The 12,500-nt window shown below is 38.8% G+C and overlaps 1 protein-coding gene across 1 annotated transcript in view; it reads right to left on the reverse strand.

The window, feature by feature from the left end:
- Positions 1–12,500, reverse strand: part of LOC138016944 (97 kDa heat shock protein-like) — a 24,518-nt gene that overhangs the window by 5,909 nt on the left and 6,109 nt on the right. Inside the window, exons 7-16 of the mRNA XM_068864131.1 lie at positions 11,571–11,654; positions 10,049–10,209; positions 9,434–9,510; positions 8,620–8,878; positions 8,013–8,146; positions 5,648–5,853; positions 5,154–5,219; positions 4,692–4,889; positions 3,499–3,624; positions 2,364–2,471 (exon numbers count right to left, since the gene is read on the reverse strand). Of these exons, the coding sequence (XP_068720232.1) occupies positions 2,364–2,471; positions 3,499–3,624; positions 4,692–4,889; positions 5,154–5,219; positions 5,648–5,853; positions 8,013–8,146; positions 8,620–8,878; positions 9,434–9,510; positions 10,049–10,209; positions 11,571–11,654 (1,419 nt within the window). The remainder of the gene's footprint in view (positions 1–2,363; positions 2,472–3,498; positions 3,625–4,691; positions 4,890–5,153; positions 5,220–5,647; positions 5,854–8,012; positions 8,147–8,619; positions 8,879–9,433; positions 9,511–10,048; positions 10,210–11,570; positions 11,655–12,500) is intronic.

Consider the following 12,500-nt stretch of genomic DNA (forward strand, 5'->3'; position numbering starts at 1 on the left):
TGTGAATGCAGCTTGTTACATACGCACAACGCGAGTTTCAAAGTCTGAAAGCCAAAAACTCCCTTGCTGTATGATAATTCTGCGGCGTACACGCGTATTGCATTCTTAAACTAGTGAGCCTTTGACGTCATTTTCTCCTCCATCCAGCTCTCTTAAAATCAGTTAGTAATGGCGGACCATTAAATCGGAAATTTCCAGTTAAAATAAACAGGTGTCTTTTTTAAATCAAGGCTTAAGACGTTGGTCGCTTAGCGTTTTGATAACAGAGATTTGAAATCCAAATAAAAATAAGAATTGAATTTTTGGTCATAGGGGGCACTTTAAGGGCCCACAGACGGACTTGTCGCGCGTTGCTAAGGAAGTGAAATGTTACTTCCGGTAACTGACGTCATCATATCATGAGCTAACAAGAAAACCCACTCACAAGCAAAAGTCACCGCACGAACTGTTGTTTCCATCGAAGGTGTTTCCTAGCCCTTCATCGCGCTCGTTCTCAGATCAACTGTGCATGCGTAAACGAACTGACTTCCGGTTTGAGAAAAGCTAAATTTCCAGCAGTCTTTAAATTGAATTAATTTTTTTATATGGCACATTTCACCCCCAAATACAGAATATAGCTAAGAATTGATTTTTTCAAATCATCTTTTTTTGAAAAAGTTATGGGTATTTCAGTATCGTTTATGTCTTAAAAAACAACATTTTTCAAAATAAAAAGAAAACCATGCTAGGCTGGATGCAAAAACGAATATAAATTATCAAACCATCGATTAAATACCCAAATTGCGTAGCACGGAGACAAATTTAGAGTTTTCTTTTATTGGTCACGTGACCATGGGCGTGGCATGATGACGTCATATTTAGGGTCATTGGCTTACAAAAGTTGGAAACTGACCAAAATAATAGGTGCGGTTACACTCACCATGGTAAATGCCATTTCCCACGGTAAATTATCCCACGGTGCCTCACACTTGGGATTTAGTATACCGTGTTAACTAGGGGTCACACGTTACGAAGATTACCGAGGTAAAACGAAATCTCACGCAATTCATTGGCGGGAAATTTAATCACAACTTCATCAGCATAGCGATTGGCTCTTGTACCTCGTGCATCACAACAACCTTCCAACTTCCCACGTTAAATGTCATGGGCGCTTCCACTGATCTTTTTGACGTATCCATGGATATTTAACACGGGAAATTTACCTCGGGAAGCGTCGGTCACACTACTAAATACAGTTTCCCGTGGTAAAAAGGCAATTTACCACGGTAAAAGTGCCCCGTGTAACCGCACCTAATGTCAAATTCTCTCAAAATACTTAACCATTACCTCCTTAGCAACGCACCCCAAAAAATACGTCAGTGGGCCCTTAAGAACGTGTTTTATTTACCAGGCTGAATTTGTTCTTATTTTTCAGCCTGATGTTCTTAATCCACTTGTTCTTATAGTGTATACAGCGATTTTCAATTAAGTGTCGAAAGTAATTAGCGAATTGCTTTGGTTTTGCATTACTTCACTCAGTGATTGGTTCAATGTTCTCCCGCCACTTTTTCAACCAATCAGAAGTAAAAGCAAAACCAATCGTGGCTCGCGCGTGCACATTTTCCCGCACTTTGTGTCGGCTACGTGTAATTACTTCGAGTTTTGATTGGTTCAATGGATTCTCTCCGTCCTTTTTGATTGGCCAAAGTAATTACTTTGGTTTTGGTTTTACGACACTCGATTGAAACTCGCTCTATGCGGGTGTTTACTGTAATCGCGATTACGATGGTTGCAGTGACGTTTTCGTTGACGTTTGCCATTGTCCTTGCTTAAACTAATTTGAAAAAAAAAATTAAGTTTTTGATGACAACGTAAGACTAAGTATACATGGATAAAAACGATTTTTGTTTTAGAGCTGGAATTTTTTTGCCAAGAGGGCGCGCTCTCACTGATTCCTTCGAGGTCACATGACATCCAACGATAAAACTGTTTCCCGCCAAAAAGTCTGAGCGGGCAACATTATACACTTAATGTATGGTCCCGAGGGAATCAGTTAGTTTTGTTTTCCCGAGAGTCCTCATGTTTCCCGAGACGAAGTCGAGGGAAAACAAAACTAATTAGTTTCCCGAGGGACCAGACATAAGTGCTTTGTTATATTAAAACTCCTTAAAGGTATATAATGTAAATTACGTCTTAAATTTCTTCAATTTAAATGATAAGTTCTATGAAGTCTGTACCAAGACAGCAGACAACTGTAAATTGGCCCATTCGGCATGCCTGAGCGTGCAAATTATCCAAGATGATTATTTGTCAATCACTTCCAAGTTCTGATCAGTGCAATTGCATCGACCAAACCTTTTTTGTCACCTCGCTGTTCACATTACCTTCAAATCATCAAGTCTATCTTCATAAACTTTCTTGGACTGGTCATCACCCTCTTCATACAGCCAGTCTTCGGTTTTTTCAAGTTCAGCAGCAAATTTTGTTCTCGCCTGCAAGACGGGTTAAGCAAAAACATCTTCACCCAGGATACAACAAGACTAAACAAATAAATGTCATCACTTGCCAATAAAGAAAATATTTGCTTGCGAATAGGATTTTTATGTTTTTCCCCGCGGTTGCCATTAATCCTATTATGTTACTTCAGCTACAAGCAAGTTTGTAGTCACGCGCGCAGTTTCTTACGCCGCGACGATGGTTATGTAATCAAGCAAGTCACGTACGGGGGCTAGCGTTGGAGGTGTTATATTTTCATTACGCCGACCCCCCTCTTTCTACTGTATCACGAGTAGCTCGGCTACGCCACGAGGTATTGATTCATTCTGCAGATCATCATTGGTGATATTGCATCTTTTCGACCCCACCTCCTCCCCTTGTCCCGTCCGCGTGTCTTATAGGCGGCCTAGTTCCTTTTCAGGCGTTTTTGTGCCCTCACCTTTACAGGGCGGAATCGTTTTGTCCAAATCCTTAGACTGTCCATTTTAATTAATTCGAGATTGACATTAAACCGGCTTTGGGTATTTGCCCTCAGCCATTTTACTCCAGACCACTGGTTGTTTTGTGATTAGTAGCGCCCTGTAAACAAGCGCGGGAAATGCAGCCCAAAAAATGATAATCTCCCTTAAGAAGACATAGAGGGGAAAATACATAAAAAGCCCCGTTTACAGTCAATTGACAATTGACAATGGAGTAGAAAATGAAAACAAATTAGTTCACGGCCATCTGAGCGGAGGTCGCCAGCTCGATCCTAGTCTCAATCGATCGACGTCTGTTTCGACTTTCCTCTGATCCGTGTAGCTGCTGCTTTAAATACCAGTAAAACGGGGCATTGACTGAGGAAGGGGGCTAAAAGGTGCGCACCGAGGTCCACAAGTTAATCAGTAACTCTAATTCATTGGCACGTATTACCCTTGTAAAATAAGGTCCTTTATCTTTAACACATTTTTTGAAAGAGAACAAGCACAAACAACATATATTCGAGATAGTCGAGCGCCGCTTATACCCGAACTCAATTATTACCTCTTCGGTTATAAACTTCTCTAACTGTGAATACAGTTTTCCTCTCATGTCATAGACATACGCTTCCACTGCATTCTTGGCAATTCCTTTTTCTCGCTCCTTACGATCTTGCAATATCATTTGATGCTGCAATAAAACAAATTACTACTGTTAGTAAATTACTATGATTACATAGCCATTTACGAGAGCCTTTTGACTGTTACAGGATGCAACTGTTACACTCACAAAAACCAACCCACAGCAAAAGGCTAGAAGATGTATTCCTTCATCTACATCTACATGTTCCAGCACTCGGCAAAGTCCCTTTTTGACTTGCGGCTGTTTCTGCTTAGGTGGCCTCATACACCGTAACACTTTTTGGAGACATCACTGCCAAGCTGGCCAAGCCAGCCACTTCTACTGGAGAGAACAAGACAGCCACAACACCGGGGACTCCATCCGTTACTCTTTTCGAATAGTGTGTGGGTTCTTTAACGTCCCACAGGGAGCTTATGAACATAGAAGATATTTGTGAGACGGGGCCGACGGTTTATAGTCTTTATCCCAGAAGATGTCATTACAAAGGCAGCACTCTCTCCTCAGTTACTTTTAAGACCCTGAGTGTTGATCCGGCCGGGGTTCGAACCCGTGACCTCCTGAATGACAGCCCGATGCTCAACGAACTGAGCCACCGGTGCGCGGTTCCTTGTTACCTGTAACACCTGTTGTCTGATTTTAACACTTCTGAAATGTTATCACCATCATAACGACGATGCTGACGATGCTGACGTCGACGATAATGACAACGATGCTGATGATGATGATGAAAGTGGTGTGGAAGATAGACCTTATCGGCTAACTCAATGTTGTACCCGATACAAATCTCCCGGGATTAAGATTCTTTGTGTATTATATTTACTTAAGAATTAGAAAACATGCACCGTGTTTCTATCGAGTTGTGGAAACACGAGTGAAAGTTTAGGAGAACGAGAAATCCTGTCGTTGTTAGTCTCATGAATTATTAATGAGTTTTTGAATTATAAGCCAAGCTCTTATCACGGAAACACGTGCCAAAAATTTTTTCGAACCAATGGCTTACAGCAGTCTCTTGCATAATTTGTTTCTAACAGTTCTTACGTTAATTGTGTGCAACAGCTACAGTAAATTCATGCGTCTATTTACAGGATGATGGAAAGTCACTTCCCATAACATACCTCCCTATCAATCTTCTCCTGTAGCTGTGTTGATGTTAATCCAGGTGTTGATGTCTCTATTTTAAGCTCGATTGTCTTGACTTGCTGTTTCTTTTTCTTAGCAGGTGCGCCATTTTCCTTCTTTCCTTTGCTACTTTCTGCACCTTCCGTTTCGTTGCTCTTTGCAGAATCAACTTTCTGTTCACTGGAATCTGAGCTCTGTGGGACAAACAGTCGTGAACAAGTTAGACCAAATAGCAGACCAATGAATTACCTGTGAGGGAGGTTGTGGGTTCACAACTCCCCCCCACCCTAAACCAGCTTCTTTCGCTCGGTAGGTCTCCGCTGTCCTTTTGTTTCATTTTCTGACAAACAAGTTTGGCAGAGAATGTACTTCAATAAAAGAGTTTTAGTAGTGTATAATGAAGGTTACTACAATGTACAGCTGTATTTGTCAGCGGATAACTTAAAATAACTACTTGCCTCAGCGGAGGTCTCCATGGGTTCCTCACTACCTTCTTGCGATCCACTTGGTTCGTCTGTAGTCTTCTAAAATAAAATAAAGACAAATAACAAAAGTTACATCAAAATTAGGGGAGCATGCCGGCAATAACCTGTTGTTGACAGTTTTCTTACTTCAAGCCGTCAATAAATCATAACAATCACATCAATAATGATCAATTATATCTATAAACGAGAAGAAAACAAAAAAAATGCTCTAAACAACGTATTTGAAAAGCATCTGCTTCCAAACGAAATCTCTTAAAAAAACTAATAATAATTTTATTATTAACATTCATCTTATGCTTCATTAATATTTAAAAAATTAATGCTAAATCTGTTTAAAATAGTTGCAGTTTATGGTAAAAGTAATTAATTTTATTTTCTGGGTAAAGAAAAACGGCCCGCTGAGCCTGTGCAGCATCACTGATTAAATTATTCCTTGGCCGACTGCCGGCCATGATAACATAACATACCTCAGTGGCAGCATCTGGCTCCTTTGCTTTGTCTTGTCCTTCCACTTCCATTTTCTCTGTTTCTGTATCGGTTGCAGTGGCAAGTTTCTCCACCAAACTTGCATTAACAATAGTAAACACACCATGGATGTCCAAACGAACTTTAACTTTGACTTTCGAAGATTCGCCCTCCTTATTTGGTACAACATCTTGGACTGAAAAACTCCCTAAATATAAAATCACCTTTAATGATAACTCAATCAGATCCCACTATACAATTTGACCAGTAATAATTAACTATTATTCCATGAGCCCGCGTTGGATACGAGATGGCAAATGGCCAATCTCGTATCCAACAGCGAATGGAATAATTGTTTTATTAAATTATCAACCTGCGGTTTTGCTAAATTTTATTTAAGTTTAAGAAACGACCGGAAAGTGATGTGAATTCCCGGTGCTAAAACGTTTATGCTGAGCGACATTTGCCCCATTCATTTCCATGCAAGGTCAAACGCAGGTATTGTGGCTGATAACCAAGATCTAGTGAACCAATGAGAAAGCTAGAATTGCATTATCTGAGGTTGAGAATTTAATAATAAATATTATACTTATTATTTCTTAAAATATCTCACTAATACATTGTATCTACTATTTGAAAGTCTGAAAGGTGAAGTGGCCTTGCACTTACAGTAACTGGACAATTCAAGCACCTACTGTATCTCTTATAGACACCTGGAAAATTCAGAGAGGTGCAGTGGCCTCTTGGTTAGTGCCCTTGACTCCGGAGCGTATGGTCCAGGATCGGGTCCTGATTGTGTTGTGTTCTTGGGCAAAACACTTTACTCTCACGGTGCCTCTCTCTACCCAGGTGTATAAAAGGGTACCGTCGAAATGCTGAGGGCAACCCTGCAATGGACTGGCATCCCATCCAGGGGGGAGTAGAAATACTCCTAGTCGCTTCATGCTACAGAAACGGGGGATAAGCTCCGGCCTGATGGGCCATTTGGCTTGTAAGCTGACCTTTCAACGAATTTGAACCCATGAACCTTGCGATGACCGTGCGGCAACTCAGTTGGCAGGGTTTTCAGAAATTTTAGTAGGTGACAAAACCTTCGAAGAAGGCGGAGAATGGAGACACAGGCTTGTACAGGGAAATTTTGAAATTTAGGCCTCTTAGAATACATTTCCTGCATTCAGGAGCACAAATTAGGGTATTTAAATAGAACACTGATATAATTCAATTTTGTTTTTTTTTTTCTGATTCAGAGAGTGTACATGAATACTCTAATTTTTTTTTGGAAATTCAGTTGACAGCAAAACATATGTTGGGAAATAGCATGATATAGCCCGTTTAAGGCTCCTTTCTATACAGCTTTACATAATAACCCAAGTTATTCACGGATTTTGATTGGTTCTTGCCTATGATCTATTAGAGGACAGATACACGATTGAAGTCACCATCAGCTTTTATGCGAATGAAGTTTAATTCTTTATTATATATAAAACAAATAGATTCCATGTTGCCGTGGGTCTGTTCAGTAATAGATCACAGATGACGTCAAAATATGGTAAGAACATCAGTGACACACTCGGCTATCACCTTGTGTGCCACTTTTTTGTTCTTACCACATTTTTATGTCATCTGTGATCTATTACTGAACAGACGCACGGCAACATGGAATCTATTTGTTAAGTGTGCAATGTATTTTATCAGTTGTGAAAAAAAAGACCTTTCATGGATGTCATATTGTAGTTAACATATCAGGCAGCTTACACCAAGTACTGGACTACTGGACTGCTTCTTCAAAAATGTGTGTGCCCGATCCTAGAATGGACAGGAAAACAGAACTCGCTGCCGAAATTACTCACAATTCTGGCGTCTCTTTTTTTTGTCCTTCATGAACAAAACTTTGCCGATCCAATTCGTAAAATTTGGGGTAATTTCAAAGGAAAAAAGGTGGCGAGTTCATGTGTAACAGCTAGCGAGTTTTGCTGGCCGCAATCTCTTACTAAAAACCCTGAGTTGGGAGCAAGTCAATTTGTTTACAGTAACTTTGCTCGTATGTTCCTGTGAAAGGACTCGAAATAAAATTTATGTATACTGATATTTATAACATATTTGAGGGTAACATTAAAGCTGAGATGTCAAAAGCGATTCTTGCACTAAACTGGACAATTAATTTTAAGGAGTTGTCACTTGCAGACACCTCAAGCCACCTGAAGTTTTTAAGGATCTGTAAGAGACAATTGCTTAAATAAAGCTGAGAAGTTGCTCCTGCCATGGCACCAGAAAAATCTTCCAATTTTAAAATGCACGATTCTCAATCAGTTTGCAACAGCCTATCTACAGAACTTCATGTACACTGTAGGAACACAAGTAGCTTACCTATAAAGCCATCTTCAAGAGGTAGATTGACATTTTTACCATAGCTTGCTTCTAAACTAAATGGTTCTTTGCGATAAAATGTCAGCATCTTTGAGAAAGGGAAAGCGTGGTTAACAGCAAAAACCTCCATCTCCCTGGAGCAACAAGGTACAAGGTAAGTAAGGTAAGGTATTGGCCAGCAGGTAAATAAAACAGGGTAGACAATCAATGATGTGGATGTTACCTTAAAAACGGACATGCAGTGATTGATAAATCACACACAGTACCAAAATAACCATATCTAGTCTAAGAGCATCGACATCAAATGAAATACGAATGCTTGAAGCGCTCGTAAGAAATGTATTTTCGAAATTCATGTTTTCTGTCTATGATCAGAAGCAAACAATTATGGACACTCTTTGGCGACCAAATTAAATTTTTTGCATCTAGCAACTGAAAAAAAATTGTAGTTGCCACCTGGCGCCTGCACCAAAAAGTTAATTTCAGACCCTCGGTCCTATTTAAGAAAAATACTGGATCTGCCCCTGCCCAGAGCATAAGTTGGGGAACACCCACCATCAAAATCATCAAAATACATTAAACAAAAAAAGAGAACAAAAACTCATACCCCTCATCATCAACATTCGGTGACTTCCATGTCAAAAAAATTGGGTATGGAACTGCATCAGTGACAACAAATTCTCTCACTCGAAACGTTGGTGAAAGCATGGCACATTGCAGAGCACAGCCTCTGGCAACAGCTTCATCAGCATTCAAGGTTGTGCTTATTTCTTTCGAAAAAATCTTCTTTATTATATCTTTTACAGCAGGAATGCGCGTTGAACCTCCCACTATTTCAACAGCCTCTATATCAGAAACCTTTAGGCCTTAAAACATAACAAAATTAATAAAAATCTTTATTTTCATCAAAACAATAATTAACTCACACAATGAACTAAAATGAAGCCAACATAGGGCTAGAGATATAAAAAATTCCAGTCAAAATTTTACGAAAATTAGTAGCAAGTTCATAAGTTTTAGTTACTAAATGTATTATTTGTAATCACGGGTCATCACGCTGTATCCTGTTGCCAGCAGTTTAACAAAACGTGAGCGTAAGAAAACCAATGAAAATAGCAAATGATCAAGGGAATGGAGTTGTGCAGGTAACAACGCAGCTAAAGTATGCTACAATTTTGCCCCATATCTTCAGATTGAAACAAAATACTTTTTTCATTTCTTTATTTATATTAGCAAACTAGCAACCACTAACCCATTTATTTCATACATGTAAGAGCAAAGGTGAAAGCAGTTGAAAATTTGCAACTCCTACAGATATTTTAGTCACAAGAGAAAATTCAGTCACAAATGTGACTGTATTGGTAGCAATTTTGAGCCCCGCAATAGTTATTTTTAATGAGTTGAGGATGACATGCACATACCTGATTTCTCTAGCAATGATTTCAAAGTTGATTCGACTCTCAGCAGGAGACTTTGAACTTCTTCTTCAAAATCAGCTCTAAAAAGTGCAAATTAAGGATTTACAAGAGGCAAAAGGCACTTTAAGACATTTTGTGAGTTGCAATATTTATTTATCAGTGAAAATTAATTAAAGTACCAATGTGCATGTATAAGCTGCAGCTGGAGTTTGGACTATTTTTTCAATTTAACCCAAACAGAAACCCTGGAGCATTTTCCAGTGAGAAAACTGTAAACCAAACTGCTTGTATAGCAATCTAACTAATGTCATTCTTGCAAATGAAAATTGTACCTTGCCAAATGCCAAGACCTTGGGGACGTTAACCAAAAGGTTAGAACTCACAAGTCCTTTGAGCCCTAAACTGGAGCTGTAAACTTAATCAATAAGCTCTGATGCCTTACCAATCCGTACACATTATAGCTTGAAGAGGATAGTTGTCATCTTCCTACTTGCATGGAGCTGCAGTCACTATTGCAAGTTTATTTTTAAGAGAAAAAGTGTGGCTTGTATGCCAGTGTTTACAGCTAAAACGTTGCCAGGCTAAAGAAGCACCTCAATACTCTAGAGCAGTCAGCACCTTTTCATTTTACCAGTGACATCTGTGTCCTCCATCAGGCACTCAATGTTCATTGGAATATCCTGCGAGTTGGCACTCATCAGCTTTTTTAACTTCTCGCATTCTCGAATTAGGCGGATCCCAGCTTTCACATTTGATGCAACATCCAACTTGTACTTTTTCTGATCATTAAAGACAAAGAATCGTACCATTAAAACGGTTTTCAACATTATGTATTAAGTGTGCTGGAACTGCTTGGTTTCCAGTTGCTTCAGTATAACTACATGTAGTGATAATTTGGCTTACAAATAAATTTGACTCTATATTCTCACCCAAAGACAATTGTAAGGTAAGTTAAGGTGGCTTACTGTACAGTTTTCCGAAGAAAGAGATCAAGATTTTGAAATCTGTGAAATTAAAGCAACAGCATTTCTCTTCTGAAGTAAAATGTAATTTTACCTAACAAGTAAATGCAACTCAGGGAAATCAGTGACCGAGCTCCTGAAGGGGACTGGAAACTAGACATTTCAAAGGCCTTTTTCTCAATAACCAGCGACACAATCCGACCTTAAAATTTCAGGATTTCCTTAGCGAGAAAAAATAATCATGTATAAAGATAAAATTTAACAGTTTAATCTGTCAGACAGGTCTTTTGCAAATGGCAAAAATGCCTATTTTGTTCTATTTTGATAATAACTGAAAAAACGGTCTGAAAGATCTTTTTAAAAAATGTTGATGGTTTCGTCTTCATATTGTTTACTAATTCCCAAAATTTTAACCCTGGTCATACAGCTAGGTTTTGAGAAAAAGGCCTTTGAAAAGTCTACTTTCCAGTCTCCCTCAAGGAATTCAGGCACGATATTTAGCATTTTTCCCCTAATTTGCATATATTTGCTAGGTAAAATTACATTTTACATTAATTGCACTGACTAAAACTTCAGAAGAGACAACTTGTCACTTTACTTTCACAGATTTCAAAATCTTGATCGGAAAACTGTAGTACATGAAAGCCATCTTAAGAAAATTCACCCTCTCGTAGCGCAGTGACTTACAGTACTGGCCACAGAAATCGCAGCATCTACACATGCGCAAAATGCGTGCATGTGTTTTCCATGCATAACCCTAGCAGCACATAGTCTGTTAGCTTTGGCTAGACTGCACTGACTTTTGATTGCTCAAATATTGAATAATATTTTTTGGAAGTATCTTCATATTCTCACCAAACAGCATGGACCTCTTTAGCTTGTACATGTTATTTTCTCATTTCAGAACATGTGATGTTCCCAAGGGAATTTTCCTTTTGTTTTTTCATAAGTTATGCATACATATGCATGTGGCGACATATGAAAGAAACTGTTCCCTGGAGTAACATCACGTGGTCTGAAATGGGAAAATAAAGGCAAAGACGGACATTAAAATGTACTTGCGAGGACTTGTCTATGCTGCAATTGACTTTCAATTGTATTAAGGCATACAGTGTATGACTTTTACATGGCAAAGAAAAGGCTTAAAGATAGTAAACTTAATCAGGCCTACACTGTACCTTAATTTCCACTATAAAATGATCTCTTAAAACTTCATCAAAATTTCTTCCACCAAGGTCAGGATCAGCTACAGTAGCAAGAACCTGAATTTGCAAAATCAAAACAATAAATTATGGTAAAAAAAGTATGACTGGACAGGAATATAAACAGCAGACAAAACGAAATGGAACACTAGGAAAAGTATGCAGTCTTCAGCATTTTTTTTTTTACAAATTACGCAAAATGGCTGAATTGGGTGCCACCAAAAGATTACACAAGACATGAGACTACATCCACTGAAACCATACATGCTATTTCATTACATTTTACACGTGTTTCAAAACCCTTATGGGACCGAGTACAGTGTACATGTTCATGAAAGGAATCAAAAGAGCCACTGAACTCGGAAAATGAATAATGAAAGGTGAAAATGTTGAGACTTGTTGCCGGGATGTCTCTTCTTCTTTACACCTGGAGCGGTAGAAGAGACTTGGGAACGAGGTTGCTTGCATTTATCCACTGGTCATTGACAATATTATTCAACCATAAAAAAGTGGCTGTTACAAAGATGAGTGTTGAGTTACTCTCAGTACTGTAGAAAAAAACGTCAGGAACATTTTGTTTGGTTAAGTACTAATACTACAAATAATTATAATTATTATAACAATGTTTAAGAATTTTAATTAAAAATCACAACTCCCAGTGAGATTTAGAGGATAGTAACTTGACATAGACCCTAACCTGCAATTATGCTGTCCCTAAGTACCGATGATAATAAATTATTACTAGAAATAGTCTCGGATTATTGAAGTGCATTCAACAGTCACTTTGGAAGCAAAGGAAAAGGGTACCGGTACTAGCCCGGACGTTTGAGGACAGGAGCATCAAAGTTGTCAGCTGGGCAAGTACACCTCACACGCAACTTGCCTCAACAAAATTTGGGTTGCTAT

The sequence above is a fragment of the Montipora capricornis genome, chromosome 9 (assembly GCF_036669925.1).
Source record: "Montipora capricornis isolate CH-2021 chromosome 9, ASM3666992v2, whole genome shotgun sequence".
Classification (NCBI taxonomy): domain Eukaryota; kingdom Metazoa; phylum Cnidaria; class Anthozoa; order Scleractinia; family Acroporidae; genus Montipora; species Montipora capricornis.